This window comes from Aspergillus costaricaensis (assembly GCF_003184835.1).
Source record: "Aspergillus costaricaensis CBS 115574 unplaced genomic scaffold BO79scaffold_17, whole genome shotgun sequence".
Taxonomy (NCBI): Eukaryota; Fungi; Ascomycota; class Eurotiomycetes; order Eurotiales; family Aspergillaceae; genus Aspergillus; species Aspergillus costaricensis.
In genome coordinates, this window is record NW_020291817.1 from 9,198 (window position 1) to 28,555 (window position 19,358).

Consider the following 19,358-nt stretch of genomic DNA (forward strand, 5'->3'; position numbering starts at 1 on the left):
ATAATATATAAAAAATATAGAATACTTAGGACCCGTAGAATATATAAATAATATAAAAATATAATATAAATTTTATTAAATTATTATAATATTTAATTATATAATATTTTATAATTCTAATACAGCAAAGCTAAACTGCTTAATAAGATTAACTACTTATAATATTTAATTCTGTAATACTTAATAGCCTTAATATAGTATAACTCTAATATTATCAGGATATATATAATATATAATATAGTAAATATTTTAGAAGTCATACTATATATTATATATATTATATATATAAGACCTGTGGAATATATAATATATAGAAAATATAGAATACTTAAAATTTATAGAATATATAGATAACATAAAGATATAATATGAATTTTATTAAATTACTATAATGCTTAATTATATAATACTTAATAGTCTTAATATAGTATAATTAAACTGCTTAATAGGATTAATTATCTATAATATTTAATTCTATAATACTTAATAATTCTAATATAATATAATTCTAAGATTATCAGGATATCAGGATATATATAATATAATTGATATTTTAGAAGTTATATTATATATTATATATATTATATATATAGGACCTGTGGGATATATAATATATAAAAAATATAGAATACTTAGGATCTGTAGAATATATAGATAATATAAAAATATAATATAAATTTTATTAAATTACTATAATACTTAATTTTATAATACTTAATAATTTTAATATAACATGGCCAAGCTGCTGGGTAAAGTCAACTGTCTGTAATACTTAATTTTATAATATTTAATAGTCTTAATATAACATGGCCAAGCTGCTTGGTAGGATTAATTATTTATAATATTTAATCTTATAATACTTAATAGTCTTAATATAATAGATCCAGCTTGCTTAGTAAGGGTGACCATCTGTAATATACTAATTTTATATTAATATACTAATTAATAATAGGTAGATAAGCTAGGTAAGTAATAAATCTAGATTAAGAAATATAATTTAATACTTAATTAATATTGTCTACAGTACTGTAATCTTCTCTAAAACTAGAATAAATTAAAATAAATCTATTATATACAGTATGGTACAGATAGTTATAAAATATAGGATTTTATTTATTATTTTTTTTTATTAAAATATTTTTTCTGTTTTTATTTTAATCCTGGTCCTCTCTAGCTTTATAAATATTAAATATTTAAATATATTATTCTTTTTTATTTTATTTTATATTTATCTATTCTTTATTCTTTATTTTTTTTTTAATTTTATTTATCTATCTCTCTCTCTCTGCTTTATAAAGCTTTCTTAATTATAGTATAATTATATACTATTTATTATTTTTATACTTAATCTATTTATTATTGTCTTTTTTTTAATTTTTTATAATTTTTTCTTTTTTCTACCTTGCTAGCTGCATGGAAAGAAAAAAAAATAAAATAAATTAAGAAAGTAAAAGATATATACAGTATATAATATAAGAGCTTCTAATATTATAAAGATATTTCTACCTGCTTTATTATTTATATTATAAAAGTATTTCTACCTGATATATTATCTATTTTCTGTAAAAAATTACAGAGATTTAAATAATAATAAAATTATCTTTTTTTTTTTTTTTCTTCTATAATCTCTGCCTGCACGGAGAAATAAATTAATAAAATATATTAAGAAAACAGAAGACTCCTGTAATAAAAGAAAAGACTCTTAGTATTATAAGAATTTTAATACTTATTTTACCATTTATTCCCTGCAGAATTATAAAAATAAAAAAGATCTTTTAATATTATAAGAACTCTGCCACCTGCTCCATAATCTATTTCTTATAAAAATTATAAAGATTTAAATAATAATAGAATTATCTTTCTTTTTTTTTCTTTCTTTTATAATCTCTGCCTGCACAGAGAAACAAGATAATAAAATATATTAAATAGATAAAGATCTTCTAATATTATAATAGCCACTGCTGCCACATATATATTAAAAAAATTATAAAGATTTAAATATAATAATAAAATTATTTTCTTTACATGATCTTGGATTATTTTCTTTATATAATTTTTCTTATTTAAAAAAATAAAATAACAAAGTATACTAAGCAGATAAGGATTTTCTAGTATTATAATAGCTACTGTTGCCACACATATATCAGAAGAATTATAAAGATTTAAATATAATAATAAGATTATTTTCTTTATATAACCTTTTTTATTCAGAGAGATAAGATGATAAAGTATATTAAGCAGATAAAGATCTTCTAGTATTATAACAGCTACTGCTGCCATATATATATCAGAGAAATTATAAAGATTTAAATATGATAATAGAATTATTTTCTTTATATAATCTTAAATTATCTTTTTTACATGGCTTTCTTACTCAGAAAAATAAGATGATAAAGTATATTAAACAGATGGAAGTCTTCTAGTACTGTAATAGCTGCTGCTGTCATATATATATCAAAGAAATTACAAAGATTTAAATATGATAATAAGATTATTTTTTTTATATGATTTCTCTTACTCAGAAAAATAAATTAATAAAGTATATTAAGAAAGCAGAGGATTCTTGTAATAAAAGAGAGGATTTTTAATATTATAAAAGCTCTGGCACCCGCTCTACCATCTATTTTCTGCAGAATTGCAGAGATAAAAAAAAATCTTCCAATTAGAGTGGTTAACAGCCAGGGTAGGGTAGGTTAATGGAAAAATTTATACCTGCTGTCAGGTTAATAGTTAGATATAAGATTTTCTTATATCTAATCACGGAACAGCTAAAAATGGGATAGTTAACTATTTTAATTATTTTTAATATTAAGATCTACTTACTATATTCTTTTAAGCCTTAATATAGATAAGATATACTTAAATTAATAATTATTTATTTTAATTATTTATATTTTTATTAATAATTAACACAAGACTAATCTTCTTAATTCTAAAAATAATTAGAAAAAAGAAAATAATATACTCTATCTATTCTTATTTATTTAACCTGATATTATCTCAGGTGGTAGTAATAATTAAATTTATAAAAAAAAATTATTTTTATAATATAAAATAATAATAAATATATATATTTACAGCTTTATTTTAGTTATATATTATTAATAAATTATTAATATTCTCTAAATTAACCCCCCAGGCTGGTAAATCTCTCTAAAAATTATTTTATATAATAATAAATAAATTTATTATTCTTTTTATATACTTAAAATGCTGTCTAAGTATTTATAATAAATTTAAAAATTATAAATTATCTATATTATTTAATTATAATATTCTATATAATTCTGCCTACTTAATTTATCTAGAAATCTGTATTTTTTATAATTTATTAATTATAAATATAAAGATTTAAGCAATATTCTCTAAGTAAAATCTATAAAAGACTTTTATAGACTTTACTAATAATATTATTATAATAATTATAGAATATCTTTATAAAACTCTTTCTTATATTACTTAATAAAACCTAATTATTTATTATATCAGAGATATTCTATATAATAATTACTAGATACTGCAAACTCTCATCTATAAATAAGATTAGAAAATATCTTTAATAAAAACTTATTATTATTAAATATTTTTAATATATATAAATATAATAGATTATATTTATATTAATATATATTTAGAAGTAAAATAATATTATATTAATTAAGTTTTTCTTATTCTTTACTCTCTTTAATTTCTTGTATAGATAAATAATTTATTATAAATTAATTATTATTATTAAATCTATTTTTAAAAAATATTATTAAATCTTTTTTCTCTATTTCACAGATCTTTATAAATTATAATAATAACTGGATAAAAAGTAATTTTTTAGTCTATATTATTTTTTTTTTTTAAATCTTAATATCAAGTATATTATAAGAAATTAAAAAATTATCTTATATCCAGCTCTTCCGGAAAAGATTCTTATCTTTTATAACTAGTAGAAAATAATTACTTTTAATTAGGCTTATATATAAGATCAGAAACTATTCTTTTACTTTAATTAAGAAAAGACAGTAATAATATAGACTTATTTTTAAAAAGATATATTATTCTTTAATAATATCTTTTATATTTTTTATATTATATACTTATATATTCTACAGCATCCAATAGTTAATAATTTTAAAACTAGTTTTATAAATTATTATTTTTATAAAAGTTATAAAAAATAAATATTCTAGCATACTTCTAAATAAACTATTAAATAAATACTAGAGAAAGAATTATTATAAATATATAATTATTAATAATATTTCTATAAGTAGGCCCTCTAGTAGATTATTATTATTAATATTTATTATATTATCTTTAGACTCCCACTATTTATGATAAAAGAAATTTTCTTAATTAAATATTATATTTTTTTATTACCTGTTATCTATTATTTTATATTATTAAATATATTTAATTTAAATAAATAATTAATCTTACTGCTTTAATATTTTTTTAAATATTTATTTTTCTTTATTAGATACAAATTAAAGAATATTTCTTAAAATTATTAGAGAAGATATATATCCAGCTATTATTAAAGTTTTTAGACAGCAGGTGTATATTAATTATAATTAATTATTAAATTAATTTAAATTAAAAAATATTTCTTATTTTAACTAGATATTTTCTGATAGAAAATATAAATTACTATAAGATTTTATTAAGTTTCTGACCGGTATCTGGATTCTATACTAATAAGAATCTAGCTTAAATTATCTTAGAAATCCTGTAAAAATACTACTTTATCTACTAGTTATTAGATATAACTACTAATAATATTAATAATAATAATATTATATTCAGTACTATTATATCAGAATTCTAGATTTAATTTAGCTAGAATACCTATCTCTATAATATTTTAATAAATTTTAATTTTATTAAAATTTATTTAAAGCCAGTATTATATCCTCTATCTAATTTATATTATTTAATTTTCTATTAATATTTTTCTTCAGAAACTCTAAATTAAGGCTGCTAATAAAGCTATTAAATATATATAAAAAAATAATAATAAAAAACTAAAGACCTCTTCCAGAATCTCCTGGATAATTAAAAAAATATATAATAAGAATTATTTATAAAAGTCTTCTGCAGAATTATCTAAAAGTTATTTATAAAAGTTTTATATAAAATATTCTAAAAATTATTTATAGAAAATTTTTATAGATAATTTTTATACTTTATTTATTATCTCTTATTTACTTTTCTGATTCTTGATTATAAATTTAGAAAATTATATATTTTATAAATATAAATTCTTAATACCAGAAGAAGTTTCAGCTTATTTAATAATTAAAATTTATTTTAATATATTATCTTTTTCTTAACTACAAAATCTAATAGAACTTAATCTATTTTATAATTTATTATATAATTAAACTATATCCAGCTATTAAGAACTTTATCTAATATTAAAATTATAATAATATTAATCATCTTTATTCTACTTTAATAAAATAAAAGTAGTTAGAATATTTATTTAAATTTTTATATTTTTTTTTCTCTTCATCTCCTGCCTATCAGAGAATAATAAATCTATAATTTATAAGATTTATAATATTTATAATAATTTCTTTAATTATTTTAATTAGTTTATTAATTAGCTAGTATAAAAATAGATATTCTAAAAGAAAAAGATTCTCTAAAGTCTAGAAAATATATATTAGAAATTTTATAAATATTATTACTAGATTTACCAGATTAAAAATTATATTTATATAATTATAATAGTTCTAGATCCTATATTAAAACTTAAAAAATTCAAGAAAAGTATCTGGCTAGATAATAATACTAATTAATATTTTAAATATTAAATTATCTTTAAAAAAATCTTTTATTTTTACTACTAGTAGAATTCTATTATTAATATACTATTTTTAGTCTCTAGTATACTCTCAGATCTGGATAAAACTTTTTATAATATTTTAAAGTATTAAAAATTCTTATTTTTTACAGTAATATTTAAAGAGCTTAAGGTTTATCTTAATATTAAAAATATATAAATTATTAAAGACTGGAATAATAAACTAATTATTTCTAAAATTATATTTATATTAATAATTATCTAGAAATTACTGGATACTCTAATATTCTTATTTATTAAAAATCTTATTATAATTAATTTTTTATTCTTTATTACATGGCTAGGGACTTTTTAATTATTATAATTAATAAAATTAGTATTAAATATCTTTTTAATAATTTTTAAAATATTTATTATTATTACTAGAACTATCTGTATTCTAAGATTATTAAAGTCTTTATACTCCAGATATATACTAATCACTTTACTATTATTAAAAAATATTAGAATATTTTTAATAATTTTTTTTTAGATTCTATTATATTCACAGCCAAGGATTGAAAAGATAATAAGCTAATAATAATTTTCTATATTAATAAAAATAAGAATATAAATAATCTTAATAATAATTCTAAAAATAAAATATTATTAAAAAAAGAAGATTTAGCTTTTTCTTAATTTAATAATATCATACATATCCAGATATAAATAAATACTTAAATTATATAATTTCTTTATTATCATAACCACCGACCAGAATAATATAAAGAATAATTTAAATAATAATTAATATATTTTTTTCTAGTAGTCTAATCTAATTATATTCAGATTTCTAGTATTATCTATAAAAGTCTAATACAGAAGTAACTAGACTACTGGCTGTTAACTAGAAAATTAAATTATTATTAATTAATAATTAATTTAATACCTGTTCTAATAATACAGTAATTAAAAATATATTATTACTAGTATATTATTTTTATAAAGACTCTGTATAAATTACTAATTAATCTGTAATTATTAATTTTCTAAATATATCTAATCTTTCTAACCAGTAATTAAGATTAATTAAAGTAATCTTTTAACTAAAATCTACTTTTAACTATATAGTTAAGAGAATTCTTATACCTTAATCTAACCGTCAGGTTACAGTTAAGGTTAGGTTAAGGTATAACGGTCAGGTATAACCACTCTACTTCCAATACTGTAAAAACTCTGCCACCTATTTTATAATCTATTTCCTATAGAAATCATAGAGGTTTAAGTAATAATAAAATTATTTTTCTTTTTTTTTCTTTCTTCCACAATCTCTGTCTGTATAGAAAAATAAGCTAATAAAGTATATTAAAAAGACAGAGGACTCCTGTAATAAAAAGAAAAGCTTTTAGTATTATAAAGATTCTGGTATCCGCTCCATAATCTATTTTCTACAGAAATTATAGAGGTTAAAGATGATTATTATAATATAAATAGAGCTAAAAAGATGAAGTATATTAAGCAGGTAGAAGTCTTCCAGTATTATATATATATATCAGAAAAATTACAGAGGTTTAAATATAATAATAAGATTATTTTTTTTATATAATCTCTTTTATTTAAAAAGATAAGCTGATAAAGTATACTAAAAAGACAGAGGGCTTTTATGATAAGAAAAAAAACTTTTATTATTATAAAAGCTCTAGCACCTGCTTTATTATTTATTTCCTATAAAAATTATAGAGATTTAAGTAATAATAGAATTATATTTCTTCTTTTCTTTTTTTCTTATAATTTTTACCTGTATAGAGAGATAAGCTGATAAAATATATTAAGAAAATAAAAGACTCCTGTAATAAGAGAAAGAATTTTTAATATTATAAGAGCTCTGCCACCTGCTCTATAATCTATTTTCTATAAAAATTATAGAGATTTAAGTAATAATAGAATTATATTTCTTCTTTTCTTTTTTTCTTATAATTTTTACCTGTATAGAGAGATAAGCTGATAAAATATATTAAGAAAATAAAAGACTCCTGTAATAAGAGAAAGAATTTTTAATATTATAAGAGCTCTGCCACCTGCTCTATAATCTATTTTCTATAAAAATTATAGAGATTTAAGTAATAATAGAATTATATTTCTTCTTTTCTTTTTTTCTTATAATTTTTACCTGTATAGAGAGATAAGCTGATAAAATATATTAAGAAAATAAAAGACTCCTGTAATAAGAGAAAGAATTTTTAATATTATAAGAGCTCTGCCACCTGCTCTATAATCTATTTTCTATAAAAATTATAGAGATTTAAGTAATAATAGAATTATATTTCTTCTTTTCTTTTTTTCTTATAATTTTTACCTGTATAGAGAGATAAGCTGATAAAATATATTAAGAAAATAAAAGACTCCTGTAATAAGAGAAAGAATTTTTAATATTATAAGAGCTCTGCCACCTGCTCTATAATCTATTTTCTATAAAAATTATAGAGATTTAAGTAATAATAGAATTATATTTCTTCTTTTCTTTTTTTCTTATAATTTTTACCTGTATAGAGAGATAAGCTGATAAAATATATTAAGAAAATAAAAGACTCCTGTAATAAGAGAAAGAATTTTTAATATTATAAGAGCTCTGCCACCTGCTCTATAATCTATTTTCTATAAAAATTATAGAGATTTAAGTAATAATAGAATTATATTTCTTCTTTTCTTTTTTTCTTATAATTTTTACCTGTATAGAGAGATAAGCTGATAAAATATATTAAGAAAATAAAAGACTCCTGTAATAAGAGAAAGAATTTTTAATATTATAAGAGCTCTGCCACCTGCTCTATAATCTATTTTCTATAAAAATTATAGAGATTTAAGTAATAATAGAATTATATTTCTTCTTTTCTTTTTTTCTTATAATTTTTACCTGTATAGAGAGATAAGCTGATAAAATATATTAAGAAAATAAAAGACTCCTGTAATAAGAGAAAGAATTTTTAATATTATAAGAGCTCTGCCACCTGCTCTATAATCTATTTTCTATAAAAATTATAGAGATTTAAGTAATAATAGAATTTTTTTTTTTTTTTTTATAATCTCTGCCTGCACGGAGAAACAAGCTAATAAAATATATTAAAAAGATAGAGAGCCTCTGTAATAAGAAAAAGAACTCTCAGTATTATAAAAATATTATTATCTACTCTATAATCTATTTTCTATAAAAATTATAAGAGTTTAAATATTAATAAAATTATCTTTTTTTCTTTTTTTTTCTCCCATAATCTCTGCCTGTATGGAGAGGTAAGAGAATAAGATATATTAAAAAAGTAGAGAGTCCCTGTTATATAAAGGCTTTCTATAATATAATAACTATTACCTACTTTATTATCTAGTAATTTAATAAAATTATAAAGATTAAAATATAATAATAAATAAATTATCTTTCTTTCTTTTTATTTTTTTAATAATTTTTCTTTTTTTGTACCTTACCAGCCATAAGAGAAATGAGAGAACTAGATATATTAAAAAGAATAATATTATAAATAAATATAATATTAGCTTATATATTAATCTTTATATTTTCTTTAGAAAGAATACTATCTGAGTACAAGAACTATAAGAAAATTATTAATTATTATATTGTCTTTTTCTATTATCTGTTAGCTTAATAGAATCATACATATTTAATTAAATTAATATAATATTATTTTTTAAATTTTTATTTTATTTTTATAATATTATTATCTTTACAGTCTGTAGGCTAGAATATAATCTTTATTTTTTTATAACTGGCTATTAGTATATATATAAATTATTATATATTAATATTATAAAAAGAAATATCTTTTAAAGATATATAACTTAAGCATAGTAAATATTATTAAATAATAAATATATTTGATTTGATTTTTCCAGGTGGATTAAGATTCTTAGAATCTATAGATATATTAATATATTAATTAATATAATACTTATTAAAATAATATTTATAAATATAATACTTATTAGAGTAACACTTATTACTGTAATATTTATTTTTATAATATTTTATAAACTTAATTAGACTTAATGCCTGTGGAAAAGTATATTAACTTAATTTAAATTTCTATTATATATATTAATCTGATTAAATTTCTATTACATATACTAACTGAATTCGGAAGTATATACTATTATCTTTAAATACTTATAACTCTATAGAACAATTGAATAAAGAGGCAGAAGTTATATTACTGTATTTCTTATAGAAAGCCCTATTAAATGATACTATTTAAAAATTTATCAGATATCATTTGACTGTTATCCCATTGTGACAATTTCCCTACTAGAAACGACATATGGAGAAAATCGAATCCAACGTCTTGGTACCCTGGTTGGGCAGAAGAGTAGCTTCAAACGCTTAGCTGAGATACTGTGGCTACGGCGTCGACTAACATAACCGAATATATGATAATCCACATGCCTGGCCCGCGGGTTGGGCCAGGTCAAGATTCCTGTGTGATACAACTTACCCAAGCGACAGACTATCTCGACAAAGTAAAGTTGTTCGAGACTATTGGGACGTGATATTTAACTTTACTTAGGCTTTAAATATTCCTAATGTGGGTTTCAGTTGATTATTTCCAATGGTTACGCTAGTGCTGCACCAGTGGGGCCTAAGTACAACGCACTGCTTCGGTTGGCATAGGTTAGCCGGGTTTTGATCTATGTAGATCAAGCTGTATAGTCGTGGTTACTATTACTTGTTTTTCCTGTCAGACGTGGCACCAAGTGCGAAACTAATCGGAAATCCCGGCTCAAAATTCAGGATCAAGGGGGACCAAAATATGGTGAACTGTGACTACAGGGCAGCTCATCGCACCAATATCAATGGACTATTGCGAGTCTCCGCGCCACCTCTTGGATTCCCACACTGCGCCAAACCCGAAACATCGCATAATCTCTTGGTTGGTTACGTTCTCCATATAAGTTGTAGACGTTTTGCATCGCCTCATCGGTAATCTCATCTCCATCGGTCAAGAAAAACAACACCCCTGGCCCGGTGAGGAAGTCTGGGCGGTCAAGGATCACAAAAAAAGTTTGGTAAGGTTCCCTGTCACTTGGGTGGCCGCGATTGTACCCCTTTTGTGGGAACTTGCGGGCCCTTTGCCCTGAAGTTGGCTGGGCCACGGCCACTCCCACATCTGGTCGCGATTTCATCAACTCTCGATGAGACGATAGAGCCGCGCCCAATGACAGATTTGGAGACGAATGAAATTCAAAGTGTACTGTCTTCTGTCCAGGGACATTTTCCAAGATCGCGGTAGTAAAAGCGCGACCGATCGTCTGTAATGTCAGGTGATTTTCGTTTCTGTGAGCGAAGGTCACGTATATGATATATCTGAGTTCTGGCTCCGAGGTAGTTATAGCGCCCGAAGTCATGACAACAACGCCATTGTCGGGAGATGGCTGGACAACAGCAATCTCCTCGGGCAGTGAGTCGGCTCTGCGCTGCCACTCCTCTACAATCTCCGGCGTAGGCGGTTGAACCAGCCTGTTAGGATCGCCCTCATCCTCATCCAGGCCATAATCATACACGTAATCCTCAAACACATCATGACGCTGACTTCGGAAGTGAAGGGAGGCCAACTCTCGACGGACGTGGTAGATGTTCCGGCACTTGCGGACCACAAGCTCCTCCCGTTCCGGCCAGATTTCCTCCTCCCATCCCTCGTCTTCGTCGTCATGCTTCGGAGAAGGCAGGTCGACGCGAGCCTGGTACGGGAAACAGCGGTCGAAGTTGACGTACAAAGGTCCAGTTTCGGCTTCATGGTCGGGGTAATGCGGGTAGTCGCGGAAGCTGTAGGAGGTAATGACTAATATGACTCCCTGGAACTGCTGATCTTCTCTGCTGAGGACGACTTTGGCAATTCCGGGGAGGAGACCATCATCTCGAGATGGTGAGATGCCCTTGCGATGGAATATCTCACGCCGCTGATGCTCCACGCAGGCGAATACGTCAGTTCGTGGGGTGCAATAGATTTCGAACGACGGCCAGGGTGAGGTGAAGACTTCACGGGACAAGTATTGGCATATGGCGATGAGGACATTATCTTGATTGAGGGCAACAGTCGTATAGACCTGAATTGCGAAGGCTGGTTGTATCGCCTCAGGTTCCGGTGGGGTTTCTTTGTAGACTAGCAGAGCTGCAGGCTGGTATGCATGGTCTAGATACATCTGAGCAGTCCATTGCTGTCGCGTGACCTGCGGTATATTTTTGTTTCTGGCCATCACTTTCCCTGGGTTGACGAAAAGGCAGTGATAGTTAAAGAAGAGGAGATAATGCCGCTTTCGCTGATTGGTGTAAGTGGAAGACTCTTTTGTCTACGGCGGTTAATCAGCGGCAAGCCAGTCGGCTAACTAAGTATCCCATGGATCTGCGAGACCTCCGTCTCTCATGCTTCCTCACGTGACCGAATCTAGTCTGATTTAAGAAAAGCATCTACCGGCAGCGTTGCAACAATTGGAAGTGTTCGCAGACTAACAGAATGAGAAACTAACTGGGGGTTAACAGAATAGAAAAAAGAAGAAAGCGACTCACTGCATATTTGAGCTGCTGCTCAGATATAAAAGGTTGCTAGATCTACGGACCCCTGCTAGTTAATACTAGTAAGGCGGACTTGTCAGGCAGCAAAAGTAAATTTCAGTATTTTGTCAGAAATAGTTAAGATTCCGTGTGATCGTTAATTATAATACTTCAGTAATGTATTCTGTACATTATCCTGATCGTTTCAAGTTACTATCATAGATGAGTCTATTCTATTAGAAGCATGCATTGCTTTATTATGTTCACCACTATGGATACACAGTAAATCAAGTAAAAGTAATAAATATATATTCAAGTAATTTGACCATGTTATGATGATGATGAAAAAACCACCGGTTAACTGGTACTGATACATGCTATAGTTCAAATAAAATCAGTAGAATATCTTACTAAATTGGATTGATGATGATCATGCGCTTTGTCCTCATCATTCGGTTCCCTTTCCCCAATTGCTTTCCGTTTCCATCTATCATCCCATTGTCTCGTTTTCGATTTCTCTCGTTCCCTCCTTTCTCTTATTTTACTTTACTTTACTTTCCTTTCTTTTATTCTTCTCTTTTCTGCTTACTATAATTTTTATTTCTTCCTCATTTTTGATTATCTTGTATACTCCCAAGGAATATTACTATGTCTCAGAAACCCCCAAAAAACATTCACATAACCTGGCACTGATTCTTTTAGATATACTTCAGCTCTTTCTCACACATATCTTCAATAATCCACCTTGCGACATCTAGTACATGATATATAATGACGTTACATATGTGCCCCTTTGCACAAGGGGCGTGCTCAGTAAATACTTCAATATAGTGGCAATAATCTGTCACTATAGCTAAGTTACTACAGTATTTTAATAAGATAGCTAGGCTATCATGGTCGAACCATCAGGACGATGAGTTGTAGTGGTCATAGGAGTCATGAGATCATAGAGAGCTAGCTCCAGCTTGTTATGATAGATATAAGATAGTGATCTCTTACAATTAGACGACTAATATCCCAAAGATTGGTGTAAAGACTGGTGAACATGAAACATCAGGTTTGGGTAACTGGAAGGAATCGAATTTCGCAAAAATGATACTGAAGCTCTTCCTAGCCAGTGCAACTTTCCTCTCTAGCTGACCTGCTTGCTCGGCGTGCCACATTGAAATGAACCTACCCTAATATCAGGTTAGAGACCAGTTGTGCGTTGCGACTTGTCACAGACAGGTATCCCGAGTCATTCTATGATTATGACCACGTTTCCAATGTCCATAACGGGCGTCTAACTCGATTGTAGCCAAGTACAACGTAGGTGTACCGTGAAGGCCTGCGAGGCACTACCCCAGCTTCAAAGTCTCTTGAAATAGATATTTGGTTCCTGGCGTTTCCGAATCGCTTCGAATTATGATAACGTACCTACCTACCGGATAAACAACCCAGCAGCTCACCACTGTTTTTCGTTGCTCTGTTGTGCAGAATCACTCAACGTAAAATTGAAGCAAAACAGCGTTTTTGCATCGCGAATCCAATACTGTTGAATCACAATACCTAGGATTTATTAAGAATTTCCTTATTTGACAGGATAGTGAATCCTCTATGTGTCAGCTCTGCTGATGAAGATTAGCAGATATCTGTACGAGATAGAAAGATGTATTCGGAAGACAATCGGGTAGGGGTTCAGACTCAAAAGCTAACCCGTTGTATCATCTTGTTATGGAACTTTTATAGTTGGTATCTTAATAAAATTCAAGTATCCCGAGCACGCTGATCGTGAAGCGTGCCCGCATCTGCTTCAGATTGACTATATCCAATTCTAAAGATACAATTGATCTCTCTGTTGGGTAAAGGTGACGTGCTTCAGATATGACGTGCTAAAGGCAGACATGGTACTGCACTATGAAAGCTATACTCATTTACGGAATGGAAGTAATCCGTCTTCTTAGCCTTTGCCATCAGGTAGTAGCAGCCACCAATGCTTGTGGTAGCTTTGCGTCTTTATCCGGACTGGAAGAACGAGCTATTTGATCAGGTTGCGGTACTGCCGAGTATTTATTTCTTCGACTCAGAAACCACCTATATATGTCAGTTCCTTTGACTTCGAGTCGAGCGAAACCTAATGAAATGGTAAACCTACCATAGGACAGCTGCCAATGCTACGACGACCGGGAAACCAAGTCCCACACTCAAGCCGATAATCAGTTTGTGATTATTGGAATGATAGTTGTTGTGGTCGTGTTCATCATCAGTATTGGGATCCGCGTTACTAGTGACGGTCGCAGTTGGGGGAACGTAGGATACCGGTGTTCCAGATGTAGAACCCAGTCGGCGAGCATTACTTCCAAAAGGGATAGCACTGGTCAAGGATGAGAAGGTGCTTGCAGGGTATGTGGCGTCTATGCCCGATTCGACTGTGAGAACAGTCGTCATAGTGCTCTTCACCGATGTCGTACGCTGGAGATAGACAGGGCAGTTGATGAGCCCTTGTGATGAACAGTCAACAATAGTATACGTCGTTGAGGTAGATACTGTAGTAGTGACGAGATCGTCTCGCTGTCCAAGGGTGGCAGAGGGTGTTATGGTCGGCGGAGATGTCTTATAGCCGGCACAAATACTATCCAGCGTTGTGTAGAACACTGGCACGGTGGTGTTGGGCGTGGGGCCCCATTGGTATGTATCAACAGCAACTGTCGCCCCCGCAGCAGCACCCACAGCAAGGGTGTACTCTGCAACCGCTTCAAAGCCGCAGTGGGCATCATTGCTTGTAGAAGCGTCGATCTGCAACAGAAAGTCGGCCACATACGCGGACACTTCCCCTCCAATCCCTGCACTAAAGCTGAGATACTCGAACACGGAGACCGAGTTTGGGGTTGATATCTGGAAACCAATACTTGTTTGGACTTGTAAGAGGGCCCGGAGGGATCCATGGCCTTGGACGGTTACTGGAAGAAATTCCAGCCGCCCACCCGGTCTACAACATGTCAATTAGTGTTGGTCACCCGGGAAGAAAAGCCCACCTCACCTAGGGCCCCAGCTTGTGATAGAGAGTGACTCACACGGTGATACTCGACACATTGTTGTTGAACAACTCCAGAGCCAGCGTTAAACCATCTTCCAGCTTTATGTGGATTCCACTGCCGATTTCGATTTCCGCCTGGGCTATTAGAACAAGCGAAACCTGGAATATAGCACCGGCGTCAAGACCAGGAATCGATATTCCTGCTGGGGTCTCGGAAGTGAATAGGTCTAGTGTGTAGGTAGCTCCGGTCGACAGCTGAAGATCTAGGTCCAGATAGAGCTCCAAGCTATCGAACTCGACCTGTGCATGTACTTCCGGAAATCCGTTTGCCTCATCTAGATCGAAGTTAAGATCCAATGTCGGCCAAGCGGGTATATCGATCAATTGGAACTGGGAGACGTCCTCGAGAATATCGCGGGCAGCTTCACGCGCAAAATCTTCTAGCTGAGAAAGTGCAGAATCCGTGACATTCGCAATATCTGCCTCGGCGATATCCACGACCGTGGTGACATTGAACCCATCCTCGACTGTCAAATAGCCACCAACAGTACCATTTATATAGCAGGCTTTGCAAACAATTTCTAGGCCAGATTGCAGGCTCACTGTCCCGTTTTTTGACCCAGCAGAAGTTTCGGTGCTAGGATAAGATCGTCAGAATTAGTGTGTGTACTTTGCATTGTGGAGGAAGCGGAGTTAGTTTGATTACCTTGCTCCGATGGAAAATATAGTAGCATTTGCCCAACTCTTGGTCAACAGAGTCTGGTTCATCGAGTATGTCGTCCCTCTAGCCTCGTGTAGAGCCCGTCTAATGGCGATGGTGGCGTCTTTGTCAGCATTGGTGTGAGCTTGCAATGGGGCGTATTTCCCCCCCAATGCGCGCACGATGTATAAGAATTGCAGGCAGACGAGCCAACAGATGCTTTTGGCAATCATGCTGAGGGTGTTAAATTGCTAATCTCCATTTGCTATTTGAATATGGAGGCAGGCGAGTGATTGTTCAAATAGTTGGCTGCTTCGCTCAGCCTTGTGCCGCACCGCAAAGGGGCAAAGGTGGTAACACAGAAAACAGTTGTATCACAGCCCCCTTATTACATTGAGAGGGCAAAATGATGGCGCAGCTTGCCTGCATTAGCGCTGTAATCGGCCGAAACGTAAGTCTCGGGAGCTGAAACTGGGGTCGCGATAGCTTTCGGTGGATCGTATACGGTAGAGTATATTACATGGTTCTGTTACTCTATCACCACTATAAGTGTGGATTATTATGGCCCAAGTTCATTGGCATCATGTGGTCTCAATAGAAAAGAAAAAAAAAGAAAAGATAATATGCGGACAGGCATATCCCCATTAGACCTATGGGTCGTCTGGGAAGGACTAGGACAAGGCTAATTTGGCCCTAGCCCTTCCTAGCGGCGGACGGGCCTTCGTGTCGAGGTTTCCGTGCCTCCCTCTCATATCGCTTGTGTTACTTTTGTATTGGCCTCCGCTTGGGTACCTTGAAGATGAAGGTATTCTGAGAGAAGACGTTCGGTCGACCGTAGACTATACGTACAGATCGTGGCAGAAGATACGCGAGGAGGTGCTAATAGAGTTGAGATAGTTTGTGCTAATCCCTAGATCTTAATATTGCTATCATCAGTATTGACCTATCAAGATAATCAAAATGAGAAAAGATAAAAATAGCCCAGTGTAAAATATGTGTGTGAGAGGTGCTATAGTGATAAATAGTGCCCCAGGTCTGAGTCAATCTTGTGTACTAGGTAGACCGGTTCTAAAGCTTCCCAGACAATCTCCAGTTTTCTCTTAGCCCGATCTTCCGAAGGGCTATTCATTGTGATGATTAATATTCGTCGGGAAGAGACTGGCAGCAGATCCATGTCTCTCGAAGAAAAGGGATAGTCATTATCGGGGGAACGCCGGTTGTTGGTATTCCCCGCACTTTCGGCCTGATCTCCGACCGCGGAACGGATATAGTATCACCGTCCCTACGGGAGGGATGCTCTACTAAATCTCAGGACTTTTGCACCTGCGCTGGTTGTTACTCACTCATATCAAAAAGGCTACGAACACCATGTCGGATTCAAGAAACTACAACATTCTTGTCCTCCCAGGAGATGGGATCGGTCCGGAGGTCATGGCCGAAGCCATAAAGGTCCTGCGAACCTTCAACACTGCCTCAGTCCAGTTCCATCTGCAAGAAGAACTTATTGGCGGCATATCTATCGATACCTATGGCCAATCCGTTACACAGCCCGTAAAAGATGCCGCAGTTGCTGCAGACGCCGTCCTTTTCGCCGCGGTGGGGGGTCCAAAGTGGGATCACATCAGGCGCGGACTTGACGGCCCAGAGGGGGGTCTATTACAGTTACGCAAGATCATGGATATCTATGCAAACTTGCGACCGTGCTCTGTGGAAGTTCCAAGCCGCGAAATTGCTAGGGACTTTTCACCGTTCAGACAGGAGGTGATCGAGGGGGTCGATTTTGTAGTCGTGCGAGAGAATTGTGGAGGCGCCTATTTTGGCAGAAAAGTTGAGGAGGACAATTTACGGTAAACCTGAACTCGCTGAGTGGGAAGTAGAAGGTGGCTAATGTTTATTCTGTAACACGAGTGCAGCGATGGATGAGTGGGGCTATTCCACTATTGAGATTCAACGCATTGCTCGTCTCGCTGCAGAGCTTGCCCTGCGGCATGACCCACCATGGCCCGTGATTTCTCTTGACAAAGCCAATGTCTTAGCATCATCACGTCTGTGGCGCCGTGTTGTCGAGGAAACCCTTTCAATAGAGTATCCACAGGTGAGGTTGATCCACCAGCTCGCGGATTCAGCATCATTGATCATGGCTACCGAGCCCCGAGTCCTCAACGGTGTGATTCTGGCGGACAATACCTTTGGTGATATGATATCGGACCAGGCGGGATCACTAGTTGGAACACTAGGTGTCCTGCCCAGTGCTAGCTTGGATGGTCTTCCTCATCCCGGCAAGAAGGAAAAAGTTCGCGGTCTATATGAACCAACACATGGCTCCGCTCCGACGTAAGTGTTCTTTGATATCCTGTTTCTTTTATTGCTAATAGCTTGAAGAATAGCCGGCAAGAACATCGCAAACCCAACTGCGATGATCCTCTGTGTGAGCCTAATGTTTCGATACTCTTTCAACATGGAGATCGAAGCGCGCCAGATTGAAGATGCTGTGCGAGCTGTTCTGGACAAGGGAATTCGCACTCCTGATCTCGGGGGCAAATCAGGCACTAAAGAGTTTGGTGACGCCGTAGTCGCTGCACTGGAAGGGAAATATCAGATCTGAGGCGTTATACATAGACTTGCTAGAAGTATCATATGTGTTGATGTCGAATGATACGTTAGTGGTCACTTGGACACTAGAAGAATATTTTGAGTGGCCAAACCAATATAGTTAGCAACATTTTCCTATATGTAGTTGGCCTTTGCCGTCCTGCGGTGAGCGTGCCGTCTTGATGGATAAGTCGTTGAAACATGATAACCTTTCTTCGGCGCTGATATTGTTACAGAAGATTTCATGAGTACCGCGGCATTCGATGTCTAACTTTGTCTCTCATTCTTATTGTTTGACGTAGACTGTGGAGACTAACTGATCTGGTGGTGTGAATCACGACGATGCTTCGGTAATGTGAAGCTATATTCTGATAAATTATCTTTCTCCCACTAAGCACATAGGATCAGGTAAATGGATATACAACCTTTTAGAAGTTGCCTGCAATTGTTAGTGTGATTAAGATGGCATTGCATCTTCCCGGGGCTGCTGTCCTTTCGAGATATTACGGTTAAGGAGAGTTATGATGAACCATGGTTCTACGGAGAGGTGAAATTCAACATCCACTTATATGGTGTTTTTGGACGGCTGATTTCTTAATCTGGAGAGCAGATGACCTTATTAGTAAGGGCACAGTCGTCATGATTACTTATACCTGATTATGACCGGGGTGCCCCATCCCTCTCTCCCTCATGAATCCTGCAAGCTGCGTAACAACTT

The 19,358-nt window shown here is 31.6% G+C and overlaps 3 protein-coding genes across 3 annotated transcripts; 1 reads left to right on the plus strand and 2 right to left on the minus strand.

Annotated features, from left to right (window-relative positions):
- Positions 1–10,502: 10,502 nt before the first annotated feature.
- On the minus strand, positions 10,503–12,118 carry BO79DRAFT_266160 (uncharacterized protein). Its single transcript, XM_025686939.1, has one exon. The coding sequence runs from the start codon at positions 12,035–12,037 to the stop codon at positions 10,634–10,636; it is 1,404 nt and encodes a 467-aa protein (XP_025539026.1). The 5' UTR covers positions 12,038–12,118; the 3' UTR covers positions 10,503–10,633.
- A 2,344-nt stretch (positions 12,119–14,462) lies between these two features.
- BO79DRAFT_266167 (uncharacterized protein) lies at positions 14,463–16,302 on the minus strand (the record flags this gene model as incomplete). The annotated part of the gene is made up of 3 exons (XM_025686940.1): positions 16,055–16,302; positions 15,386–15,985; positions 14,463–15,300 (listed from the first exon to the last, which is right to left on the minus strand). Exons 1-3 carry the CDS (start codon positions 16,279–16,281, stop codon positions 14,463–14,465), a joined length of 1,665 nt encoding a protein of 554 aa, XP_025539027.1. The 5' UTR covers positions 16,282–16,302.
- A 1,114-nt stretch (positions 16,303–17,416) lies between these two features.
- BO79DRAFT_195392 (3-isopropylmalate dehydrogenase) lies at positions 17,417–18,653 on the plus strand (the record flags this gene model as incomplete). Its single annotated transcript, XM_025681131.1, has 3 exons — positions 17,417–17,895; positions 17,957–18,382; positions 18,431–18,653. The coding sequence occupies 3 exons, from the start codon at positions 17,417–17,419 to the stop codon at positions 18,651–18,653; spliced, it is 1,128 nt and encodes a 375-aa protein (XP_025539028.1).
- Positions 18,654–19,358: the final 705 nt, after the last annotated feature.

What these genes read in the sequence shown, in the direction of transcription:
- BO79DRAFT_266160 (XM_025686939.1), bottom strand. Translation starts at nt 12,037, where the DNA reads ATGGCCAGAAACAAAAATATACCGCAGGTCACGCGACAGCAATGGACT.